This window comes from Cavia porcellus, unplaced genomic scaffold, assembly GCF_034190915.1.
Source record: "Cavia porcellus strain 051 isolate PalLab524CR breed Dunkin Hartley unplaced genomic scaffold, mCavPor4.1 scaffold_10, whole genome shotgun sequence".
In the NCBI taxonomy this organism is placed as follows: Eukaryota; Metazoa; Chordata; class Mammalia; order Rodentia; family Caviidae; genus Cavia; species Cavia porcellus.
Window position 1 is genome coordinate 70,194,402 of NW_026947493.1, and position 27,755 is coordinate 70,222,156.

General features: G+C 38.6%; 1 protein-coding gene across 2 annotated transcripts in view; it reads left to right on the forward strand.

Annotated features, from left to right (window-relative positions):
• Nucleotides 1–27,755, forward strand: part of Cpq (carboxypeptidase Q) — a 360,271-nt gene that overhangs the window by 287,660 nt on the left and 44,856 nt on the right. The window contains exon 7 of one of the 2 annotated variants that reach the window (XM_063257593.1): nucleotides 14,213–17,681. The exons of the other annotated variant lie outside the window; for it this stretch is intronic. Coding sequence (XP_063113663.1) covers nucleotides 14,213–14,313 — 101 coding nt within the window. The 3' untranslated portion in view covers nucleotides 14,314–17,681. Of the gene's footprint in view, nucleotides 1–14,212; nucleotides 17,682–27,755 lie in introns of those variants that run through there. 2 annotated transcript variants of the gene reach the window in all.

Here is a 27,755-nt window from a genome sequence, read left to right on the forward strand (position 1 = left end):
TCTGAGGGGGTTCTGTGTAGCCAGAACTGAGAACCACTGGGGTATAATACAGTTATTAAGAACCTGGATTAAGTAGCTATGCAGAAATGGATTCGAAATCTTCCTCTGTTACTTTTCTGGTTTGTGAACTTAGTAAAGTTATTTAACCTCTTAGAATCTCAATTTCTGCAAAAATAAAATAGTGAAACTATTTTATGGGATTATATGTTTTTAAAAAAGACAGCCTCAGTGAAATGTGTGACACAAATATAACCTCAAATAACCTACTGCTATTATTTTAGCTATTAAAACAAAATTTCTCTATGATTCTAAACTTCTGTTCTAATTAACAGAAATCCAACTCAGACAACTTAAATAATCTAAAGTAAAAATGGAGAATTCAAGCAAGCACAAGAAAATGAACTTGGATCTGGCTTCACAAATTCCATCTTGGCATTTGAATGCAGTTATGATACATTACATTCTCTCTCTCTCTCTCTCTCTCTCTCTCTCTCTCTCTCTTCCTCTCTCTCTCTCTCCTCTTCCAAGTTTTCTTTTCATGTTGCCTTCATTCTCTCAAACCATCTGCCTCCTGCTGCCAAACTATGACCATGGAAGCTCAAGACATCTTCACAGTCTTTTAAACACAGAATAACAAGTAATTCGCTCTGTTCACCTCAGTTGGAAAAATCACAGTGGCCCAGGCTGAATGATTTATCTACCCCTGTAGTCAAGGGGTTGCCCTTAAAATAGGCAGAAGAGATACTGTGCAAATAAGTAAAATAGGCACCTCTATTTCACGATTGAGACCTGATCTGAAATATATGAAATACATAAAATCTTTGCTGCCCTAGAATCTATTGTCAGACAACAAATGGCAAGGTCCCAGAAGCAACCAGAAAATTCCCTCCAATTAGAATAGCTAGGCTGTTTTCCATTACCTATTCATGATAATCACTGGCTAAAATGAGTTTAAGATAACAAAAGCATTCCTTGGCTACTGGCCTAGTTTACTTCAGACATTCAGGTTCATAAGCACATGAGGAACTGGATCAACTCCCCCTTGGCCCTCAGAAAGCTGCATTACTTACATCTGGGGTTTTCTCTTCTCCCTCACCCGCCCCAGCCTGCCCTCACCCATAGAAATCAGAAAACTCATTGGAGTTATTTATAGAAATTCTTTCTCCTGTGTACATTACCCAAGAGTAAATGAGAAAGAACAATCACAAGAAGCCCAGACACCATTTGACACTTGAACTGTTCTTAACCACTTACCTAAAAACTGAGTGACAGGCAGCAAGTGTCATGAGAAAGGAATAGGATTTGCCACTTTCTAGTACTGTGCTGTAACCAAGTCATTTAACTTCCTGGAGCTTCTGTCTCCTGATTTGTAAAATGAGGGCAACAATATTTCACAGGGCTCTTGTGAAAAATGAATGCATTTGATAAGTGAACGTATTTGAAAGCCAATTACACTACATGGTGGATACTCAGTAAGTGGCTTTCTTAGAATCTTGGGGATAGCTTTACATTTCAAAATTATTGGAAAAGCCTTTATGAACATACTTTGAAGTATTTAGACTCACTAGAGAGGATGACAGGGCATACATATACTTGACTATTCTATGAAGCATTTCAAAAGATGTATGATGGGGGCTCCTTGGCTATTGGGTCTCTGTGGTTCTAAGGCAAAGTGCAAGAGCTGCTGGGTTCACTGTGACCCACTCGAAGCTCTCCTGGCTCAGCTGCCTTCCTTAGGAAATCCCCACCACGTGTGCAACACTTCAGAGAATGAACCAAATTAGGAAAAATGCAATTTTTAGTAATGTTACTAGCTCTCCTATTTCAAAGGGTGCCATTGTGGAATTTGAAGTTCCTTAATAGTTTTTATTCAACTAAAGGAGGCTGACCACAGTTAGGGGTGGGTTAGATGAGTCAATGTGTGAAAGCACATGGCCAAGGACACAGAATGGTACTGTGATTCTCAGGCAATGTCGAGCTTCCTGTTGATAAGAATTCTTATCCAAAATATTGAAATTATGATAGTTTTTGTCAAAGAATACATAGAATATTGTCTACTCTGACCTGGAAACCGGACAACTACCCTTGTCTTAGTGATATCGCTGAGACACAATATCCAACAACTTAATATAACTTATAACTTAAAGGAGGAAAAGTTTATTTTGGCTCACAGTTTGTAGAGGTTTTAGTCCATAGTTGGCTGGCTCGAAGGCAGGGCAACATGGCAGAGAAACATGGCAGAGATGTTTCTCGTGGTACGATGGTGGAAAGCAGAAACAATTAAGGGAGGAGGAAGTAAGACAGACCCTTGCAGGCCAGTCCAACCGGAATTTGCCTCCCAGCATCACCTTTGGTTATAAAGTCATCAGTGATCTCATCCACAACCCCATAATCTGTTCATCTACCTAAAGCACCACCTATGCATACAGGAGATTTGAGGGGTATCTAGATATAAACCGTAAAACCTTTCTATATCACCATTAGTGTTAAAACTCTATAACTCATATTTTTCCAGAAGTGAAAATTCTTTTTCATGCCAAATAGGAAAATTACCAATGAAGGAGCCGACTTTCCCAAAGAACCTCTAGTTTTTACAAGAAAGTGATTAAACAGCACAAAACAGCCTGTATCAACCGGCATGAGTAAGGTGAACTATGGATTTTAAAATCTAAGCTCAGTACTTTGACAGCACTAAAATATAGAGAAGAAATTGATGAAAATATCTTGGAACCGAAGGAACACTTTCTGAATTCTTTTTAAATGTATGTCTTGGAACCAATTTTATTTCACTTTTTGCTAATATAGCCACATAAATGTGTGATTTATGTACTTTATATATCCCATGGCAGTATAACATTTTGCTTCCCTTTCATTTCCTTCCTATCTCTAATTTTTTTCTTCAGTGAATCATGAAAAGGTTTCACATTTCTTGACTGTTTAATGTATTTATGAAAATTTGAACTAAACAGTTTAGCACAATTAAGCAAGATGCCTAATACATCAAACCTTCATTTTCCCAAGACTCCAGTCCTCTCAGTCACCAGCAAGCCTGGTGTTCAGTGGAAGCGGTGCTTCCTGTCCTTTGGCACGGTACATCTGGTGGTGATTACAGAGGCACATACAATGGCATTCATAGCATAGCGTGTGTTTCCTTGTGCCTGGGTTCACAGGCCCTCAAGGCCGTTTACAAAGTTTGTGCTTTTTAAACTGTGCTAGAACTCAAAGGTTTAATTTTGTCCTAGAATGTGTTTATGTGCCTTGTAAAGGAGCTAGTCTTTCCTTTTGTTTTCTTATGCTATTTTATGTGTTTGTGTCTAAAACCAAAGAGGAACCATACAGATAATGTACATAAAAATGCTTTTCTATCCATACAAACCTTCCTTTTATTTTTATTCAGTTTTTATTAGTAACATATTTATTGGCTTCTTGGAGTTTTCCTATTTTTTAACACTATTTAGTTTTGCCTTTGTAGCTTCATGTTCTTCAGTTAAGGTTCAGGTTAAATTTCTTAATATGACACAGCATGTGATTATGTCATTGAAACCCTCTCGAGCTATGATCTTACTTTTAGATCTCTTCCTGATCAGGAAGCATATAGCACTTTTCATTCCATAAACAATATAATTCAGGAAATATTTATTACCTAGAAAAGTGGACCTAAGCCTACAAGCTGATAGCACCACACATAATTGAAAATATTCAGAATATTGACCATTTTTCTTGTTTTCACCCAAATATTTGATATTGAATATGCATGGCCACAAGAACGTTAATGCTTTTCATGTAAAAGAGATCTGCTTTTGGATATCTAGAGGGTATTTATTAGTATTATGAATAATTAAATTAATTCTAATGAACGAGCTACCTGAAGGAGTTATTTAATGACTAAAAGAACTAGAAGAAAAAAAGTTGAGCCTGAGGAAAGACAGTGGTGGTTTCATCCATGGTAGTTAGTGGTGTTTCTTAATTTTTAAATATCAAGCATATTGTAATGCTTAATCACCCTTAATATCTAAGTGAATTACTACCACATTAGAGAAAAGAGGAAGCAACTTACTGTTTCCTTAGTGTTTATTGAAAAGGAGCATCTTTAGGGACTTTGAGAATTCTACAGAAGAGAGGAAGCTGCTGAACATTAGGCTGCCAAACAGGAAAACAGGATGCTTGAGTGTGTCTCTTTTCTAGCATCAAATTTTGCATTGAATTTGCTGTTAAACTCAAGGATATGTGAAAGAAGCAATTTTAATTACTTGGCACTTAAAAAGCTTGCTCTACTGTTCAATGACTTAGGAATATTTTGAAAATTTGATTGCATTTAGGGCCAAGCAAACTTACCTACAATAACATTTTTGCTGTATGCCTAAGTAATCTTTTAGAGATAAGCATTTAAATGAGCTACAGACTCAGAGGGGAAGTGGCAGCAAATAAAGACCTACAGTGTGCCACAGACATTGCACACTTTATTTTATGGGCTCCTGCTAATATCCATGCAAGTAGCCATGGCTGTTTCTGTTTTCCAGATGAGGAGACTGAGGCTGAGCCTAGCTAGCAGCAGTGACTTAAATAGCATGAACTGGAGGTCGCATCTGAAACCTCACTGGTTGGCAGAGAAGTCTGTTTTCCTTCTCTGGTGTCTTTGAAAATAGCAGAGCAGCAGCTGATGAGACACCGAGGCTTTGCAATCAGTGCTGCCTGATTCACAGAAGGCACACGCTCAGCCTCGCCCACAGAAATCCACTTGAGGGCTGACTTATCGGGATTTGTGTCTAAATTATCCTATACATCAAATAATGCTGGCTCCTCTCTCTGCTTCCTGCTTGCAGCCAGCTTAAAATTTCTCAAAACTCACATTGCCCCTGAGGAATACGAAGTGTGTTGTCTTATGTTGAGCAAGGATATGCTGTGCTATCTCATATTAATTAAATTTATGGTATGAAAATTCAGAAGCCTTCAGGTTGGTGTTTGATGTGTGCCCTGTCTCTAATGTGGGAAGATCCCATCTTGAGATTTTCCTACACAAAAGGAAAGTAAGTCACCTCCAGATATCCTACCGAGTCCTTTCAACTGATCCCCCAACATAAGAGAATCTAGTTTCTATGGAAATTTTAATAAACCTCCATATGTGATAATTAGCCAAATGTCTAGAATGTGGCATTCTTTTTCCACCTGTGGTTATGGTCTAAGGCTTTTTTTTTTAATGTTGTTTGCACCCCCAGGTCATGGTAAATGACCAATATAGTCACAAGGCTGGCTTCCACAAGCCCCTGGCTAACAACTGCCTCATAAATATTCAACAGGGGTATTTTGTGCAAACGGCTAGGGAATTAGGTGACCTGCCGAGCCTGTCCATGTCTAATACCTGTGATAATGGCTGCAGATTACTCAGGACAGAAGGACTCTTCGCACAGTGAAAAAACCAGGAGGAATCAAAATTTGATTCCTGACCCAGGCAGGCAGCGGCCTAGCCTTCACCAGTTGTGGCTGCCAAGGGCAGGAGCCACCCTACCTAGGGAGTGGTCCCTCCTCGGACTGTCATTGCCACCCAGAGTTTAATCTTCATTATAATGGAAATGAGCATAACATCTTGAATAGTAGATTAAGAAATCCAAAACAGAATTTTAAATTTAAAAAGCTTTTCCATTAGGAATCCAGCTGCATTAATTTTGTAGACTGAAGGTAAGCTAAATTAGCCTGGTTTGCGCATTCATTACCTTGTTCTAATCCTCAACATCACAAATGCAAAAGGCTGTCATTAAATCTGAGAACTGACAAGAACTGGGATTTTTCAATATGAGTGTTGAAAGATTGATTTGAAAAGATCTCACTAAAAACACGGGAGGTTACTGCCAACATGAGATATTTTATATTCATAGTGCGTGCCTGGTTTAAAATGCCTATTTACAGTATCTAATTTAAAAAGAAGTTGTACATTTAGAGCATTTGATCAAGTTGGGATATTTCTAGTTAATTTGTTCTGGTAATATTCAACCATAGTTGGTAAGATACTAGAAATAATTCTCTTTTTTTGCTTTCAAAGCATATTTAACTTCCAGTTATTAAACATGTTATGTAACAAAGTTAAATTCAAAGAGAATTCACCCTTTTTCTTTATAGTATGATTTTGAAAACGAAGTACCTCCTTGACCTATTTCACATTTTGTGCTTGCCCTATTTCCTCTTTTGTGAAAATATTAATGGTTAAGAAGAAATGGTAGTGATGAAAGCAGTGGTAGTAAATTTTATAGAAGTGTAGTTAATTTTCATCAAACTAGTTACCAGGCTGGCAGTGAGGTAAAAATGTAACTGTTTCATCTTTGATCAGTGGAATTTTAATTTTATAAGTAGTGTATTCCTCAGTTATGTATGTGTTGCAGGTTTTAAACATCTGTGTTTAAAATGACCATTTGTGAAAGGATCATTGGCTTCATTTTTTGCAGGTTGTTTGGTTCTGTATACTACTTTGAATCCCAAATGACGCTCTCCTAAAAAGAAATTTTACACAAATTGCTTACCTTATTATAGACTGTATAACCTACAGTAGCTTTTTACAAACCAGCATGTGTGATTTCACTGTGAGTTTTCAAACATTACCCGGTTGTTGAGGAACTAAATCTTACCCATTTCAGCAGTGAAAATGAGAATAATTGAGATTAAAGTCCCAGAGAACCTGACAGCTGAGGTGTCTCTCAGAAGCTCTATTACCAGGGGACCCTCACTCCCTTATGTGGCCTTAATAGGTGTGTGAGAGGCTTTCACATTCAGAACTCATGGTTTGGCTTTAAAAAAGATGCCACATTAGGGTAACACGATGGCTTGTAATGTTATTTTTATCATCATTGTTTGATTAATTTTAGCCATAGGTAACTTAAAAGAACAGCACTATCAAAAACCTACCACTGTACAAAAAGAAAAGAAACGAGACAGCCTGCAGCTGAGCTATAAAATAGGAAGTCTAAGCTGTGTTTGAAATAACTTCTATAGGTGGCCCTTCCACTAAAAAAAGAAAAAATTATACTATTACCACTCTTAAAGTACCTAGGCTGCCATTGCTATTAAGAAAATTGCATAGTTTCCTTTTACCCTGACCATGTTTTTACTTCTTTCCTAAAAGCACAGGCCTAGAAGCAGCTCTCAGGATTCAGTTTGTAGTCTGTACTGTGCCCTTCAATCAAGAATAGACCTAAGTTACAAATGCTGCTCATATGAAAATAATCTGCTGATTTCTTTCATCTGAGTCAGGTCATGGGTCTGTATTGTCAAATCAGCAGCTTTGTGTCAAGAAAACCTGAAAAAAAACTCTGGATCTCTTTTGGCTTCACATTTGTTTAGTTTGTACTCACTGAAAAACTAAGAGGGCCTCATCTGAAACTTTGGTGATTTCTAGTTTAAATATTTGCCACCAACCCCACCCCTTGTGAGCACTGAACACAATTTAGGATGGACAGGGAATGTTGATGCTTTCTACTACGAGTGATATTCTCAAAATATCTGCTCCCCTAGACCGGGTGTATTCAAACAAAGCAGTTAAGACTTCTGTGAAGCTTGTTACACATGCAGATTCCTGAGTCCCACACCCTGTATACTAATTTGGAAAGTATAGAACACTTGCACAGGAATCTTCATTGCTTCTATTTCCCTGATTATTAACATGCAAAGCATCTCAGGGAGCCATCCTTATTTAGCTCTTCTGCAGAAATTACCCATTGTAAATCCAAGAATTTATTGATCCAGGCTGTTTTCCCAGATTTACTAAAGTTACCAGATTCAGGACCAAAGGGATAACAATGGGACTGCTTAATAAGCGTGGCAGTTCGCCGGGTGCCAAGCACGTTCCTGAGAGGAAGAGCTGGGTGATTTCCAGACCCTGTTGCTGATGCTCCAGCAATGTTGTGCAACTTACTACCATGCCGTACTTCTCTAGTGTGTGAGTGGAGATAATCATCTTTGCCTCCTACCCACATAAAATGCCAATGCTCTGACAAATGTTGAGGCACAATTGTAAAATAAGCTAATTTCTGCATGGAGGTATAGTTATGTAAGTAACAGATTTCCAGAAACCAAAACCAATAGAAAAATCCAATATTTTCTCTATGTTGTATAATAATTTCCATCAGTTTTAGGTGATGGTTTGTTTGTAAAATCACTTCCTCAGAGGCTTTCTGCATAACTTTATACTTTGCCTCCATCCTGTCTCAATTCATTTTGATAAAGATGAAGAGAGGGCAGATTAAATGGCATGTCTTTTAACCATGCTATAAAAGGTGTCCTTGGAAATCTTATATTTCCCACACTCGGAAGCTAGGAGGTCAACCATATTTGACTTGCTGAGAATAACAACCAGCTGCTGAGCTAGCCTGGGATATTGTGTGGGATAAAAAGTCAAGTTCAACCACAAAATCCTCCCCAGTAATGAGTCAGTGTGTGGGTGCCTGTGTGCAAGACCTCATATGGGAGCAGAAGGAGCCGAGGAGGGGAAAGCTCTCAAGTGGTTCTTTGGAATTAGAACTTGTGCAAGGGAGTATTGTTGCCCACCCTCGCTGGAGAAGCTTGAGTCACTGTTTTACCCACCGCATCCTCGCCCAGCACTTTGGTGCACCTGCAGGTCAGAACAGAGCAGCAAAAGTTCAGGCTCTTTGACCAGTGGCTTTGTCTAAAGACCAAAAAAGCGTCCATAGTTGATCCAGCTGGATTTATTACTCATTGCAGCGGAGAACACATGTGTTGAGGAGTCTCAAGGCATCTCAGTAAAAGGGTGTAAGGATATGAGGGTCTGGATTTGGGTTAGAGGAAGCTAGATTAGGTCCTGTCAGGAGTGGGGACAATCTGGTACTTAATAAATTATCTTAATAAATTACGTCTAAAAGAAGGGCGCGTTGGTATAGAGACTGATGCTATAATGATACATAAGCAGTGGTCACTTATTATGGGCATGTTTGGCGTTCTGTGGTTTGCACACTGAATTTGTTTTATCTGAGCTTAGACAAAGCAGCCCGTTTTGACTTGCTTTGTCCTAGTCACAGAGTAACCTGGCCTGATGCTGGTGTTCCATGAGATTAGTTAGTGTCCCGCAGGATTTAGACAGACAATGTCACGCTAGGTCCCAGGCATCAGCGACCGCCTTACTGCCTTTTCTCCCTTCCCCTCATTCCCTTCTTCTCCTTCTTCTCTTTTCTTCCTTTTCCTAGAATATATGTCTTTGAAGCAGAAACTCAGTTTTAGGGCAATACACAACATTTTAAGGTCTTCTTATAGTTACTACTTTTTAAATTAACCTCTAGCTTCGCTAATGTTCATTTACAATTAGTTACCCTGATCTCAATGTGCAGGTCTCTAGCATTTATGAACTTACGCATTGGGGACACTTGGGGATTTAGGAACAGCAAGAGTAGAGAGAATTTTCTATCATGAAACTGGTCAATGGGAAAATAAAAGAGAAAAGAAATTGACTTGTGTTCTAAACCTGAGAGAGAGAGAGAGAGAGAGAGACAGAGAGAGAGAGAGAGAGAGACAGAGAGAGAGAGACAGACAGAGAGACAGAGAGAGACAGAGACAGAGAGAGAGAGAGAGAGAGAGAGAGAGAGAGAGGAAATATCAGGCTCATCTGAACTCTTACTGCCCCTAGACAGGCTGCAATTATCCTGAATAACTCCAGAACCACTAACCAACAAAGCACATGATTCCTGCCATTTAATTACTTGTTTATGTTTATGTATACAGATGTATGCATGTATCTATTGCTCCTGTTTGACACATAGTACAGAAATTATGGGCTGCTGAAATTATGGTAAGGAGCAGCTAATGTTCCAGAAGGAATTTCTTGCTTTGTAAGTAAAGGCAAAATATGTGGGATGAAAACTATGGTAGAAAACTGTGCAACGTGTAGTTTTAACACCCACTGCTTTTGAAATCTGTCAGAAACCTGTCAGCAGTGTTTTTCCTCAGAATCATAAAGCTTAAAGACTATGAAATGTTCTTTTCTTACAAGGATAGGCTGGTTGGAGGGATACATTCCTTTTTTTTCCAAAACATACCTCTGTAGAACCAGCCTGTGGAGAAGTGGGGGAGCAACTGAGTGGTGACACAAATGACACAGGTAACTGCAGAGGTTGAACCCATGCTTGATGCTCGCACTGTGCCAGGGACGACAATGGTCCCTTCCTTCCTGCACCTTTTATAAGCCCTGGGCTCCTGAGAGACTGAAGCATCAGTGAGCTTCTGAGATCTTTATGGAAAACCACTGGCCAGCCATTTCTTCTTCTTCTACTTTAAATCTAAGGTTTTGTCACAGCCCATAGCCACAGTCTGTGGCACCACATCATTGTGGTCATAAAAGATATTCTGCAGTGTTTTGTGATGTCCTAAGTCCCCTGAATTAGTGCTCATTATGCGTGTCTCACACAATCTGAGGGTCAGGAAGGTGGGAGTGCCCTTGGCCTTCCTCTCCTCCTATCAAAACCATGAAAACTTTCATGCTTCTTTTTTCTTTTCCTTTTTCTCTTTTGAGAAGCGGCATCCTAAGCACAAAATTCTTCTCTGATAATTCTTATAAAACACTTTTGTGCTTCACCCTCTAAGGAATGAGAATTGGACACGTAATTCTCCACTCATTTCTCAAGTGTCAGGAGAGAATTGCGTTTAAGGTTACACTGTCTATCTAGATGAATTAATATTCAACACAGCTTTGGGAAAATCTCAGATGATTTGCAGGTTTGCAAATTGTTCAGACCTGTAATAAAATCTCAGGCCGAGGAAATCACTAAATGCTTCATGACATGAGCTTTCCTCCCAGCGGTCCCCTGTATTGGACTGATTTGCTTATCTGGCTCCCCTGCCCATCCGTGTCAGCAAGCCAGGGGCTGCTTGGGAAAGTCACGTACTTAACTAACACAGAGCCACTGCAGTTATTAGTCTTACTATGACTCTCCTTGAGGCCTCCAAATTCTGCTGTGGATTCTTTTTTTTTTTTTTTTTTTTTTTGTCTTTTTCGTTTTTATCGGTACCAGGGATCGAACTCACGACTGCCTGCTTGCAAAGCAGGCGCTTATGCCGCTGAGCTAAATCCCCAGCCCCTCTGCTGTGGATTCTTGATCTACCCTTTCCCAAACTGCCATGCTGATGTCAATCTCCTACCTGCCACTTTCCTCCTGGTCAGCAAAGGACAGTCCGTGCCCCCATCCATTCCCACTCTTCCTTTCGGAGAACGTAGGATGTGTGTCCTTCATATCCAGGGCAGTACTCTGTACCCTCAAGCACCTCAAACTAGCACATATTCGAGCCTGTGTATTCAATTCTCTGTCTTAACTGATGTTGTACCTTCAGAACGTAAACTGCTTCTTTCCTATGCGCACACTTCACTTGATTCCACGAGCTTCTACCTTCCTCTTCTGTGCAGCTAAGCTTTAAGCTTTTTCTTCCTCTCACTCCTTCCTCATCTCACACAACCTGAATCCCACCTGGAGCACCTACCAAGACCCTTGGCTCAGAGGTCTTAACGCACTCAAACGTCCTCCTTTTGGGCAAATCAAATGGGCCTTTCTAGCCTTTCCCTGCTTGATTACTCTGAAGCACTGACAGCTGACTGTCACCTACATCTCGAAACTCTTTTTAGGTAGTTTCTAGTTTAAGATGGTACAACGGGTGATTTAAAAAATTTTATGATGGTGTGAAAGTGATATGCATTCAGTAGTAACTGAAATTCAGAGTCTGAGTTGACCTTTCCCTAGGCTAGGGACACATGGTCCCTAGATCACTCTTGGTGCTGAGCAGCATCCAGGAAGGGCAGCTCCCAGGGCGTCACAAGGATAAACAACTGGGGGTCTGTAGCGTAGAGCATGGCTAAGATGTGAGGTTAGTGGATTAAATGTGTTAAATGCATTTTCAACTAATGGCATTTTGAATTTATCATGGAAATATTGAAATATAACCCATCACACGTGAAGGAGCTTCTGCACTTCTTTACACTCCTCTTCCCAGCTTTTCTCCTCCATCTTCCCCATTCCTTTTAGATTCCTCTCTTTATGCTTAAACATTCAGTGTTAGCAGGATACCATCCTTGGGTTCTAATTACTCTGATCATTGTTCCTGGAATATAATGTAATAGATCCCCAAATCTCTGTCTCCAGGTGTTATAACCCATTTAGCAAATATTACCACTTGGATGGCCTTAACCTCAGCATGTCCAAAGCTAAACTTTCATGTCAATGTTATTAGTTGGTTTTCCCATTGCTGAAACACAATCCCCAACATCCACAACCAAAGGATGAAAGCTTTCATTGGCTCAGGAGTTCAGCAGCTTCAGTCTAAGTCTGTTCGACTCCAAGGGAGAAACATCATGGCAGAAGCGTATGGGGGTAGAAAGATGCTAGTTTATGATGCCAAGAAAGCCAAGCAGAGTAAGAATACCAGAGTGGAGCAGACCAGGCACTCTACATAATACTCAAGGTCATGACACACTCATATACCCAAAATTATCCTACTAACCTGCCAGGTGTTTATTAATCCAATATAGTTGACATATCACAATTAATGGTCACACTCACCCTTGTTCCAATCCATCTCTGAAAGTCAAAAAAATTATTGCTGTGCACATCAAACCTGAAAGCTTTGCACAGTTTAGACCCATCTTCCTTGTTTGTCATTTACCATTTAATCAGTCCTCAGACATGTTTATTCTACCTTCTAAAGGTGTTGCCTTACAGTTTGCCTCAAAATTTCTGATTGCTTCTAGGTATCCCTCTAAAATGTGGTTTCCCACAGCTGTGAGGCAGACTCCTGAGTTTGGCATACAAGGTCCTTCATGACTTTTCATCTGCCAGCCTCCCCAGCCAGATCACTTACCAGTTTTCCAAATGGTGTGCATTCTTCCCACAGACTGTAACTGGATGTTTCCTAAAAACACTAAATAATTTCATAGTTCCCTGTTGTATATTCCCCTCCCTCTGCTTTGAACATTCTTTCTGGTCCCTGTCTCAGCCAATAGTTTCTTAACACATTTAGATCACTTAGGAAATGTTATCAATCACGGCTGCTGGTTTTCTTCTCATCCCTCTCTACTCTTCCTCTAGGTCTTCGTAGCAAACCTGTGACAGCATTAATGATAGTATGTTGTTATTGATTATTTGTTTTATTTACCACCAAGTTCTAAGTTTCACTTTTCTCACCTTTTTCAACTCAAAAAGAATTTGACTATTTCTATTTAAAATAACAAAAATCATCTAAATTTTCCAATGAAATTAGGGTGAAAACGATAATGAAGATGACAATGGTGGTGATAAGAACTACCTATATTGAGTTCTGTGTCCCAGTAAGTGCTAAATGTTCTCCATTTTCATCTTATTATTAATCTTACTTAATGGACGAGAAAACTGAAGCTGAGGGAGGTGAGAGCCTATGGTGAGGCAGAGTTTGAACACATGAAATGTTAGAGATTCAAACTATAGCAAATATTATCCATGTCCCAGTTCTAACTTTATTTCTATTACTTTATGAGACATGGCTTGGAAAGGCAATTCAAAATGTTTAGTATCAATCTACTTTTTGTTATTTTAAATTGTCTCTAACTAAAACCCAGATCTTCTCTCAAGTTTACATTCTAGAAATGGAAATAGTAGGAATAATAACCAAATCACTGGGCAAGATATTATCCATACTAAAACTTACAAGTGTTCGAGAATTGAAAAGATGTCGTTTGAACTGGCAAAGGAATCCTGTACTCAGAAAAGTCGTTTCAGAGGTGGCCACCCCTGCTATGTTCCTAGAAAACTCAGGCCTAATGGGTGGAGATGGAAGGCACATGAAGAATTTATGGAATTTCAGGAGTACTCATAAGAAATAGAACAACAAATCCTATTACCTTGCTTTATGGCAATGGAGTTAAACAGAGGTACATTTTTGGCAGAGTCTTTCTGCCCACAGGGAAGGAAAGAAGAGGGTGTAGTCACTTCCATATCTAGAAACTTCCATATCTCTTCATGGAGTTGAGGAGTTGAGGTCCAGGAAACTTTAAATTGACAAAGTTTCCCTCCTAGAATTCAACGCACCCTAGTATTATTTGGTGCATTCTATCATACCCACTTTTGGAACAAATAGTTGAGTCTTTTGAAAGGTAGCTGGGAAGTCTGGAAGAGGAATGGATTATCCTGGGGCTTCGTATTTGAGCTCAATGGGATTCTTGTTTTAAAAAAATTACTGATGCTCTTTTCTCAAACTGTAGATCTGTGCTGCGCCTGCTCAAAAAGCAGCTCAGTGACTTCGGCTCTTCTCCTTCTCAGAAGATGGCAAATGCTTTCATCTCATGAGTTGGTTTCTCTATGATTTCTTATGGCTGCATTTACTTAAGAAAAATAGTAATCGTGAACAACCTGAAGTCAGTAGTGGTCAACTCTGGCATGGCTTCTTGATAAATATGTCAACCTTAAGCTTCCTTCTTTCAGCTTATGAATGTGCAAAGAGTTGTTTTTAAATGTCTGGCTTACTATTTTTAACACACTGCATATGAAAGATACTTTAAAAACTGCAAATCTGGTTGCACTGAGAGAACATGGCGGACAGACAACAGCAACTACTGAACACTCTCTAAAGGCTCGGCTCAGAGGCCAGGAATGATGCGGACTAAGGAGATACGAACCAGTAGAGATATGCTCTGCTGACTCAGGAACGAACTGGGCTGAGAGAATCCAACTTGGAATACAGTCCTGGCGCTAAAATAGGAACAGAAAAATCTCGGTGTGGAGGCTCGACTCCGCGCCATTGGAAACCGAGGTTTGGATTTCCCGCCGCCCGGCGGCCGGCTACCTCCACAGCAGCTCGGCAAGGAGAGACGCGACCGCCGAGCTCTGGGAACGGGAGTCTCCGAACGGAGTCGGAAACGCGACGGACAGGGAGGAAGGCTGACTGGTGGCGAGGTGAGCGAGGAACTGACTCCCTACCGCAGTTTGACTCCAGCGGAGGTTTTTCTGGGCGCGGGCAGTCCTGTAAGAGCAGGGCGCGGTGGCAACTGCAGCCGCACGTTTCCCTCTCGGACGGGATTGGTGAAAGGTGCCTGGCCGGAGGGACACTGCTTGCGGACTCCCTAGGCTGGCCTAACCCAGATCCCAGAGCCTGACGGTGGCCCGGAGGAGCGACTGACTCCCGCGTAGGCTGCCTCCTCCGCAACTCCCTGGGGCGCAGCAGTGAGCGGGAACAACTAGCCAGCGCAATTTGATCAAGCTGTGGCTGACAGGCAGGGAAGCCGGGCCTCCTGTGTAAGATTACATTTTATAAGGAACAGAAAATATGGGGAAGGGAAGCAACAAAAAAGGCTCCTCAACCCCCAATCCTGAGAATCAGGCAATAGTGGACACTGCACCAATATACATTAAGCGCCATTTAGAGAGCCTCATAGACCAATTCAGGAATGAAGTTATCAATGACCTGAAGCTAGAAGTATGCAGAATAGTTAGAGAAATGCTAAGCACCACCCAGGAAAAAGCAGATGGTGGAATGGAAGAACAGAAAAAGAGGGGAGAATTGCTTGATGGAGAAAACAGAGAAAGCATTGAGTATGTGAAGCAGGTGCAAAGGGACTATCAAGAAATTAAGAAGTCTACCCAAGACTGGCATAACAGCTTGAAAGAAACTAAGGACAGACTATCTCAATTGGAGGGCAGACTTGAAACATGGGAGAATGAAATGAAAAACTTCTTAAAAATAACAAAGAAACACACAGCAATAATACAAAGACAAGAAGATGATAAGAGGAGCCATAACTTAAGGATTAAGAACATAAAAGAAGAAGTAGGGACACAAACAAGTGAACTACAAAAGCTACTCACAGAAATAATCCAGGAGAATTTTCCTAATTTAGCAAAAGGTAAAGATACTCAAATGTATGAGGCATACAGGACCCCAGCTACCTACAACCCTAACGAGAAACACCCAGGCATATAATAATAAAAATTCCAGAAATTCAATACAAGAACAGAATATTAAAAGCTGTAAGAGACAAGAAACAGATCACTTACAAGGGAAGACCCATCAGAATTACACCAGATTTCTCTTCACAAACCATCAAATCACGAAGAGCATGGGGAGAAATAATTCAAGCTTTGAAAGATAATAATCTACAGCCAAGATTGAGATATCCTGCACAACTGTCCCTGGAAATTGATGGAAAAACGAGGTGCTTCCAGGATAAAGAGGAACTGGGGGAATTTGCAACCACCAATTCAACCCTACAGAAAGTATTGCAGGATATTCTAAAAAAAGAAAAATACAAAGAACCCAGAAATAGGGGCGGGGAGGCCACAACGAATGGAGCAGAGAACAAAATGAAGAAGACAAACTGACAGCTACTGACAGAAAAAGAGCTCAACAGAAATGAGACAGAAGATTGGATGATAGGAACAGCTTTTTTTGGAGAAAATGACATCTTAATAGGTAATGCTGATTTAGTACCATCTTGTTTTGAAGTCTCATCTAGCTTTTGTTCTTCTGTCTCCAATGGTCTAAACAGGTTGTATCTTATTGGATTTTGTTATGTACGATAGTATAAGAAAAAACCTTTTAAAGACAAGGAGATTATACAGAGACCATTGTTCATTTTCTGTTAGTCGATTCTAAATACTCTATAATGCTGTCATTCTCTTAAATGGATTTACATTGTTTTGATATACTTAATGCTACAGTATATGAAGTTGTACTCAAGGACTTCAGGGAGGGAGTCAATATGGTAACTATTTTTGGGTCAGGATTAGCTGGTGGTGAAACACTATTCTGCTTAAATGGTTATGTTTTGATCTGCCCTGTTTCGCTGTTATGCCCTCCTTTTTCTCAATCTCCACTCCATTATTTACTTTTTTATTTTTATCCATTTAATTAAAGGGAAAAATATAGCAGGATATAATATAGTAACCCACTTTGACTTTCTATTATCTCGATTTGAAGCCTTGTATTACTCTCACCATCTTGTTTTTGACTGAGGTTCCTATATTCTGTTTTGCTGGATAGTATCAGGTTCGAAAGTTTAGGCATCAGCTGAGAAGATAATGAGATTCATTATAACGCCCATTCTCGTTGACTTTTATCTACTTTTGAAGACCTACAATATCTCCAATGTTTTGGTTTTGTCGGTTTTATTCTTTACGGTTTTGTTCAATTGTATTACAACTAATGATATAGGCAATTCTATTAGAAATAGCGGGAGGCATTATGGTAACCATTGTTGATCACCTTGTATTATGTTTTTATATTATCTATTATGTCCACCCTTTTGACTTGACCAATTCTGTTCCGTTATGTCACATTTGGTTTTACTCTCTTCCAAAAAAGCAACAAGAACCGTGGGAGCAATGAAACCCAAAATGTGTAATAGTCACTGTACAAAAGAGAGGAAAAGAAAGTGCTCTAAACTATATAACTGCATGTATATTTAAATGTATAAGATAGAAAATGATAGCACAGAGTATTATTGGATCATTGAACAGAACTGTTTGCAGTATCATTGTTGGAATGTCCACTCTACAAGCTTTAATTTTGTGACTTAAACAATTATTTCTAAGATGGCAATATGTAATCCATTAACTAGTGATTTCCTACTGCGCATTTTTTTATTCTGTAAATCTGTATAACTTGTACCCCTTCACTGTTTTTTTTTCTTTCTTTTCTTTTCTCCTTAAATAAAAATTAAAAAAAAAAACTGCAAATCTGATTCAGCATACATATATGCAAATCAGCATGTGATCGTAACCTCTATTTTTCTAGAACCGTTTTTATAATAGATATTATCACAGCTTCTACTTCCTTTGTTAGTTAGCTGTTCTGGTTTGTTTGAAAGTTTCAAAGTCTTGCCTCATTTCAGAAGTAAAGGCAACCACAGCGTAGGCTGGTGGAGAGAACTGGAGTAAGAAAGTGCTGCGCAGAGCTTCACACTACCTTCCCTGCTTTATACTGCCCGCTGTTTCCTTGATCATGGTTTTCTGCATCTGCTTTCTATTTAGTTGGGCAAATGAGGTGCACCATGAGCCAAGCACCGTCCCAGGGTCCAGGAAGTCAATGCTGAGAAGTCAGTCTCCACCCTCCCACATCCAGTGCAGTGACAGCCTCTTTGGTGTGTCCCATCATCAAATTTTCTTTTCTTCCTTTCAATCTTCTTTTGGTCCATCAGAGAAAGACATATTCCTCGTCTCTGTATAGAAACTCTGCAGAAGGCCTACTTGTTCCTCTAGAGTTACTCTATATTTCCAAAAACCTTCCTCAAACATACCTCGAATTAATTTTGAGTGGTAAGTCTAGATAACATACCATGGCAGCACACCCCGGCTCATATGAGAACCTTGCTAAGATTCTCTTTAGATTGTATTCTAGGGCATGACACAAAGGAACTGACGTTTCTTGGCTCAAAGTGAACTCTCACACTCAGAGTGGATCTGTTTGCCCAGAGAGTCCCAGTGAATACCACACATATGTCTTTGAAGGGAGAAAGTTCTCCAGCAACTGGAAGGATGAGTGAGCTCCCCTTCCCATTTCCTCCTGTAGAGATAGAAGGTCTTATGCAAGTCAGATCCCAGAAACAGTCACGTGTTCCTCTCCAAAGGGAACAAGCAAACATAATTCTGTAATGATCTAAGGTTCTCTGTGTGTATGCACATACGTATAGGTATATATTTGTGTCTATGTTTATATACACATTCATATTTATAATTAAAATTTAGAAAATATTTTAATGGGAGAGATTAGCTAAGGGCAGTTAACAATAAGTTTAGCTTAATAAAACAAGTAGGTGTTTTTCTTCAAGATGCCAAATCTCCCAAGATGAATTTCCTACAAAAAGTCCCCAAACAGACTTACAAGAGTCAGGTGTTTTGTTTTGGTGGGTTCAACTTCACTGTTGTTCATTTAAGTTAAAGTAAAAACTTCAAATACATTCTTCTGAGTAAGTAGCTTTTCCTAGTTCCAAATTCTCACCACACCCACAATGTTTCAAAGGCTGTATATAAGTATTAAGTTGGTAAGAGAAGAAGGGAAAGGATTCAGTAAGAGTAACAAACCTTCATGAAAACGGTGAAGTTGACCAGAGCTCTCTTGCAAACAGTTGCAAGAGAGAGAGGAATGGGTCCATGACATAAGAAGAAAGACGAGAGATTCTAGAGGGGGGAAAAACATGATTCTGTGGGATGGAGGGATCGCCTCTGGTCAGAGTAATCTCACAGTGCAGTAAGAGAAATCAGCAGATCAGACATGGGGAGTGGATTTAAGTTTGTGTCATTTATTCAATAACTAGACAAACAACTTCTTCCAGCCTCATTTAATATCTGTAATTGGGAATTATACATAGGACATATATCAAATAAAATCAAGAAGGTACTATAGGTTAAAATTTTATAAACTCGAAGAACTATTTGAAAGTTGTCATTGTTATTGTCATTATTGATGACTACCATGTTCAGATTGGCCTTTTGACTGTGGTAGTTTTCTTACAGTGAAAAATTATTTATATAGAATGGCCCCAACCTGTGTTCAGGGAAGAAATAAGTTAAAAAATGAAATCAAATGATTGATTGCTAATTGGGTAAATTCAAAATAAGACAAATGAGACGATTATTTTAAGATTCCTAAGTAAATATTTAAAATGTATACAGTTATATTTGTATGATTAATTATATGCATTCATTTCACGGAGTTATTTTATAGGAGGTAAAGATCTATTTATTCTCTGAGTCAGCAGAGAACTTCATTGGAATAATATGCTAGCACCCTTGAATTGCTGGGAAATGTCAGGCAATGGTTTATTGTTGTTAACGATTCTTGGTATGTGCAACATTTCTCACCCCTTGACAAACATTGATTTAAACTTCCTTTCAAATATATTCTCAAATTAGAGTCATTATTTCTTTGTGTTTCTGAAAGCATAAATATCTGCTGGCTGTGACCTTAATGAAACTATCAAAAAAAATAGAGGTAGCTGCATATTTATAAAGTAGAGATAATTTTGGGAAGAATGACATTGTCTTAAAACAAATTTAGGAAGTATGTTCTGCACACAGCTGATCAAATTATATGAAGTTACAACATAGAACATTCCTGTAGTTCCCCCCTTTGGAGTCTTAAGCAGGCACCCTTAGTCAATCACACATTCTTTCCAAGTGAGTCTTGATTTGAGTGTTATGTCTCTTGTAGATATAGAGCACCAGGCAGCAAATAGCCAAAGGTTAGTATGTATATGGGAAAAGTGAAAGTTATGTACTATTCTGAATTAAAGAATGACTCTACAAAGTTTCAAATAGACAAGCACACTTGTCACTGTTAATGTCCTGCAAATGTGCAAGGGCGGGTGATTGGCAATGCATAAATTTAGAACTTATAGGAAAATATTATCTCACTCTTCCTTCTCACGGGTTATTTTCTTCATTCATTTGGTCCTCCTTTATTTATACATGCTCCTCGTTCCTTTTTCTTTTCCTTTTTTTTTTTTTTTTGTTGACAGTTCACCTTACATTGGGTATTAAAGAGGGAAAACAGGTAAATGCTGTTCTAGAAAAACATAAAGCATGATATCATTAGGCGGATGACATAGCCAAATCCTGCTCCCTTTGAAATCATGTGATTTCCTGGGCTTTTGGTTTCAAAAATGAAAATGCACTCAAACTGAAAAGAAAGTAAGAGCACTTGCAGAGCCACTTCTGATTTCAGAGAAAGCTGCTGGGGGAAATTCTTGTGGATTCAATTCTGATAGAAGCTGGAAGCTAAGGAGACCATAGAAATCAAATAGCTAGTCACTAAAGTACCTCCGTACAACCATTCTGTTCAGGTTAAGCTGCCCCTTTCCAGGAATCTAGAACAGAACAGAGAGAGATTCTGTGATGGGGAAGGCAGGAGGAGGAGAGTCTTTGTGTCCCATGAGGACATTGTGTGTGTTGCTGTTTCTCTGCATGCTACACCTAATGAAAGGTGGGCCGTCGTACAGCATTGGCCAAAAGTGTCCTTCCATTTACCTCTTTTTACCTACCATTTCAAGGATTCAGATTCTAATTAGAAATAGGATTTAGAGCTTCCAAAGGCTATATTCAGGCCTATGTGATTTAAGGCTAATTCTTAACATCCGTAGGTGTCACTTCCTGATTTCCAAAGTGAGGACACCAAAGATGATACCCTTGAAACAGTTATTGGGGGTATTAAGCCAGGCGGTCCACAGAAAACACCCAGCGCCATGAGCACCATTTCTAGATATGGGAAGTACTGAATAAATAGGTCTCTTGTTATCAGTGGTAATGCTTAGTTGTTCTAGATTCCTGTTTCCTCTGTATACATCACCTTACACTTACTGGCTTAAAACACACATTTGCTCTTTTACAGATCTTGGGGTTCAAAGTCAGACATCTACAGACTGAGGTCAAGGTGTGAGCAGGGACGGGTCCTTCTGGAGAGTCCACAGGGAGAGCCCGTTTCTTCACCTGTTAAGCTTCTGTGGTAGCCTCCTCCTCCAGCTTTACAGTGCCTCACTGCAGTCTCTGCTTTCTCTAGCGTATGGCCGTCTCCTCTGATTCCCAGGCTGCTCTTAGGCAGACCTTGTGATTACCTTAGAATCACCCAGCTAACCTAAGATATCCCTCATCTCAGAATCCTTAATGACGTCTTCAAAGTGCCATTTGCCAAAGAGTGATGACAGATACGAGCTCTGGGGATTACATACAGACACTTATAGGGACCATTATTCAACCAACCACATGGACTAAGTCAGCCTTTTGATTATTATTAAGATAATCAGCTCCATACTGTTATAATATAAAGTAATAAGCATAACCTCTGAGGGCACAAGGTCTTCAGAAGTCAATCAAACAAATCATTTAGAAAACTCAAAACTGTTTTCTGTATCTTCTTTCCTGTCTTATTTCTACTTGTTCAAGAAGGAAGATGGAATGGAATAAAACTGAATAGAAAGCATGAACCCCAAATTCAGACAGACCTGGACTCACTTTGCCAACTCTGTGACCTGAGAGCTAGTTGAGTCACCTTGGGGAAATCCCAGGACTGCCTTGGACATATTCCTAGAAAGCCTTTCCTGAGACAAGAATCAGGGTCAGACAGTTTATCTGAAAGGTGATTGATCTCAGGAAGCACTGGCAGGGAGTGAGGAAATGCATGAGAATGAAAGGAGGCGACATCAGCATGTTATCAAGGAGGTCGCTCCCGTGTGCCACTGACTGGCCCAGAGGAGAACATGCCTCAGAGGTAACCCACCTGAGGCGAGAATCCTCCCTCCTGGGCCTGAGACTGAACACAGAAGCATCATTTCCTGCACTTCCTGGTGCTCTTCATGCAGGCCAAGAAAGCACTCGGACTCTTCCCAGGGGACAGGCAAAATCTTGCAAGGAATGCCAAGTGCCACAGAGTGTGAACAAGGTATGCTCTACATCTGCTGGCGAGGCTACTCGAGCTGGAGTTCCTCTGAAATCTGAGAATCATAGTACTACTTGTCTGGTAGGGATATTTTGAAAACTATCTATAATTTATTAAATCACTTAGTAGTCTTCCTGGAATATAATAACTACCTAATAATTAGTGTCTTCTAAATGATGATATTGAAGGTTTTCATTTATTTTCTATGAAGGAGTTAGTTTGCACTTGGGAAGATCACTTAACATTTCTGAATACCAATTTTTTTTAAATCTCTAAATCAGAGAGGAGGGTCAACTAAACCATCTCAGTGTGAATTCTTAAAACTCATAATTCTTCATGGTTAGTTACTCATGTCCTCTGACACTAGAATTTCCCTCTGGCCTCTATGCTGGTGGTTCTGAACAGATTTTTTGACTGATTTGGCCATGTGTAACTTGACTCTTAGAATCATTTCTGAGTAAAAGAACATAGTCATGGCAGTCTTTGAAGAGGTTCTAAGGTGAGGGTTTCCTTACTGACAGGTAATAAGGAAAAAAAAATGTCAAATACTGTAATATATAAAACATTTATGAAAACATTTAATAGCAAGTAAACTTACACACAGAGCTTACCCCCTATTCCAGTTTTATATTTTGAGGAGCCCTGGCCCTACCTTTTGCACAAAGTAGTCACTGAAGACTGTCACAAAGCTTCTGTCACCCTACAGCTAACATCAGGGATCCAGGACCCCTGAGTGTTCCTGGCTTGGTATACGACCATTTTGAGATTTAGTGAAGACCATCATCTCTGAGAGTAAAGGCTGTAGTTGGATTTGATTCTTGTGAAGCAGGTATGGGAAATGTCTCTAAAATATTTATGCGAACCCCCATATAATGAATACTTTTAATTTTACTAATGAGAGCCCTTGTCTGACTTTCACCGTGATAAATAACAGACTACTAATTTCACCAGTGAAAATGTATTTCTGACTTTCAGTATTTCAATGCCAAGTGCTAGTTGCAGGTTGAAATACGGGTGACAGAAACCTGTGGCGGTAATTACAAAGAACACCCCTGCATTGTGCTTTCTTGATCAGCCTGCTGGCAGCTCTCAGCTTCTAGATCAGACGTGACCATGTAGTGTCACAGCGCCACACGCTGAAGTTTTGGGTTTTTTAAATTACGGCAAAATATGCTTAACATAAAATGTGTCACTTTGACTATGTGCAGTGTACAGTTTTATGGTATTAAATACATTAATATTGATGTCCACCATTATGATCCATTTACAGAATTTTTCATTTTTCCAATCTAAAATTCTGAGTACTGTACCCATGAAACAAGAAAAACCATAATCTTCCATTCCCTTCTTTTCTTAGCTGTCATTATTGTAATTTCTGTGTTGGCAAATTTGAATGCTCTAACCACTATATATATATAACATCAGCTTCTCTTTTTGTGACTTGCTTATTTCTTTTAGCAGGATATTGTCCAGGTTCAGTCATGGTGTAGTGTGTATTTCATTTCTTCTTAAGACTAAATAATCTTTCTTGTATGTGTATACCGTGTCTTTTATCTGTCTATGAGTCAGTAGACATTTGAGTTGTTTTCATCTTTTGGCTACTGCAAAAAGTGTCACTGTAAGGACTGGCATGGAAATATGTGCCAAATTACTTTGCAATAAAAAAATAGACATAACAATTTGGCACTTTTACTAAGATCCTAAGGAACAGGGCAGTTAATACCAGCAGAATATTGCCTAAACCTTAGTATTATTGCAGTTAATTAAAGCACTTGTAATTTCTTATTTTTTAAGTTTATTGGTACTATTGACATATATATAGTGATCACATTCATCATAGGGAATTTGTACTTGTACATGATATATCTGGTTCCTCTTTTTTTCAGTTCTCTCCTCTTTTCAACACTGCTTCTGTGCCTTATTTACAAAGCTTTGCTTCCATTTTACCCTTATTTTATCATTTATTTTTCTTTTCCATTCCTTCCTTTCCCCCTCTCCCACACTACTGCCCCTTCTTTTGAACAGTTACTTCCTACTTCACAATGCCTATTATACACTTTGATCTTTAACTTTTTTGTTTGTCACAACAAAGAAACAATGCAATATTTAAACACGTGTTTGATTTCACTTACGAATATGATCTTAAGATGCATCCATTTACCTAGGAATGTCTCAAGTTCATCCTTCATTATGGCTGAGTAGTGCTCCTTTGTGCTAAAAAAGCCACATCTTCTTTACCCTTTCCTCAGCTGATGGGCATTTGGGTTGTTTCCAAGATTTAGCTATTACAAACTGTGCTGCTATAAAAAATATGTGCACATATATCCCTGTGATGTGAAGTTAATTCTTCTGGGAAGATAGATACCCAGCAGGGAAATAGCTGGGTCAAATGGAACCTTTAATCCTAGTTTTTGAGGAATCTCCTTACTGATTTCCACAGTGGTTGCACCAGTATATACTCTTACCAACAGTGAAGAATTGTTTCTTTCTCCCCCACAGCCCTGCCCATATTTGTTATTAGTTGATTTCTTGATAATTGGCATTCTTTCTGGAGTATGATGGAATCTCAACATTGTTTTATTTTGCATCTAATAACCAGTGATTTTGAACATTTTTCATATTTTTATTTGCCATTTGTATTTATTTTCTGAGAGGTGTGTATTCATCTTTAAATTTGATTTTGGTTTTTTTGTTTTGTTTTGTTTTTTGGTACTGGAAATCGAATTCATGACCTTGCACTTGCCAGGCAGGCACTTGTGTCACTGAGCTAAACTCCTGGCTCTAAATTTGTAAATTTGGATTGGTCTATTTTTTCAATTCTATATATATTCTAGATATTACTCTTTTGTCTGCGGGACAGTTGGCTAAAATTTTTTCCCACTCTATGGGTTGTCTTTTCACTCTGTAATTTATTTTGCAAAAGCTTTTTAACAGGATGAGATCCTAGTTGTTGAATTATTGATTCTTTATATTTCATGTGTGAACGGGGTTTTGTTCATGACATTTGCCTACACCTATTGTCTCTTCCAGCAGATTTAGTCTTTCTGTTTTAATATTTAGATCTTTGATCCATTTTGATTTTAGGTTAGTGCATGATAAGAAACATGCATCTAGTTTTAGTCTTTGACATATGGAAAGTCAGTCTTTTCCAGCATCATTTATTAAAGAGGCTGTCTTTCTTCCAGTGAATATGCTTGGCTCCTTTGTCAAACATAAGGTGATTGGTTATGTTTGGAGATGTTCTGCGTCTTGTAATCAGTCCTGCTGATCCTCAGGTCTGTTCCTCCAGCATTGTTTTTGTCAGTAGCGTGCTGTTTTTAACTCACCTTGGCTTTGTAGGATAATTTTAAGTCAGGGATTATGATGTTTCCTGGCTTGCCTTTGTTGTCTAAAATCATTTTTGCTATTCTATGTCTCTTCTGATTCCAGATGAATTTTAGGAATGTTTTTTCTAGTTCTGTGAAGTATGCTGATGGTATTTTGATTGGAATGGCATTAAATCTGTATACTAATTTTGGGAGTGTGACCATTTTTACTATGTTGGTTCTTCCTACCCATGAGCAAGGGATAGCTTTCCAATTTCTTATATTCTCTTTGATATGCTTTTTTCTGAGTACTGTAATTGTCAATGTATAGATATTTTACTTCCTTCATTAGATTGATTCCTAAGTGTTTTGTCTTTTTAATGATATTGTGGAGGGTGCTTTTTCCCCTAATTTCTTTCTCACTGCACTTGTTATTTGGGTACAGGAATTCTATTGATTTTTGAGCGTTAATTTTGTGTATAACTATGCTATGGATTTGCTTAGTAAATATACAAGTTTTTGGGGTCTTCTATTTAGAGTATCATGTTATTTGCAAATAATAATTTCTACCTTCCCTGTCTTTATTCCTTCTATTTCTTTTTCGTATCTAATTGCTTAAGCTAATGTTTCCAGAGCTATATTAAATAGGAGTGCTAATAGTGGACCTCCTTTTGTTCCTGATTTTAGAGTGTAAATTTTCAGTTTTTGACTGTTTAGTATGATATTGGCTGTTGCTTTTTCATAAGTGGCTTTTATAAGATTGAACTAAAGACTATGACAATTTTATTTAGGATTTTTTTAATCATGAATGGGTGTTGGAATTTGTCAACGTTCTTTCTGCATCTATTGAAATGATTATGGGATTTTTGTCCTTGGTTGTGTCAATATGGTATATTACATTTATTGATTTTCATATGTTGAACCATCCCTGCATACTTCAGATGAATCCTACATGGTCGTGATGAATAATGTGCTTGATGGTTTGCTGCATTCTGTTTGCCAGTATCTTATAGAGAATTTTTGCATCTGTGGTCATTAGGAAGATTGACCTGTATAGTTTTGGGAGTTTTTTTGTTTTTCTTTTGGCTTTGGTTGAATCCCTCTCTGGTTTTGTCATCAGGGTAATACTTGCTTCCAGGAACAAGTTTGGGAGTATTGCTTCTTTTTCAATAACATTAAAGTGTTTCATCAGTAGTGGCATTAGGTATTCTCTAAATTTCTTGAAGAACTCAGCAGTAAATCCACGAGGACCTGCACTTTTCTTTGCTGATAGGTTTTTTAAATTATGTTTTCATTTAAATTACATTTTCCTTTATGGATACTGGATTATATAGAATTTTTATACCTTCTTGATTCAGTTTTGGAAATTCACATTTATCTAGGAATCTGTCCATTTCTTGTGAGTTTTCCATCTTATTAAAGTTTCTCAAAGTGGGTATGTGACCTTCTGAATTTCCAGAAATTACAAGATTCATTGTGATTTCACACTTTTCATTCTAAATTGCATGAATTTGAGTCTTTTCTTTCTTTTTTTATAAGGTTGGCTATGGGTTTATCAATTTTGTTTAATCATTCAAGGAACCAGCTCTCCAATTCATTGTTTCTTTGTATTGTTTTCTTAGTCTTGAATGCATTAATTTTTGCTCTAATCTTTATAATTTCCTCCCTTTATGAGCTTTGGATTTGGTTTGTTATTCTTTTTCCAGAAGCTTCAGGCTCAACATTAGGTTTTTAAATCTGACTTCATTCTGTTTTCCTAATGTGAGACTTCATTGTGATAAATGTTTTTCTTCAGGCTGTTTTCATTGTGACTTATAAATTTCAGTATGTTGTATTGGCATTATCATTTGATTGTAGATACCATTTAAGTTCTTCTTTAATTTCTGTGGCCAATTGGTTAAGAGGGAGCTGTTTAATTTCCAAGTGTGTATTCTGTGATTTCCAGGTATTTTCAGGTATTTTCTGTGATTTCTTTTGCTATTTATTTCCAATTTCATTGCAGATGAATATCAGATAATATGCATGGGATAATTTAAATTCCTTTGCATTTATTTAAGCATATTCTATGGGCTAGTA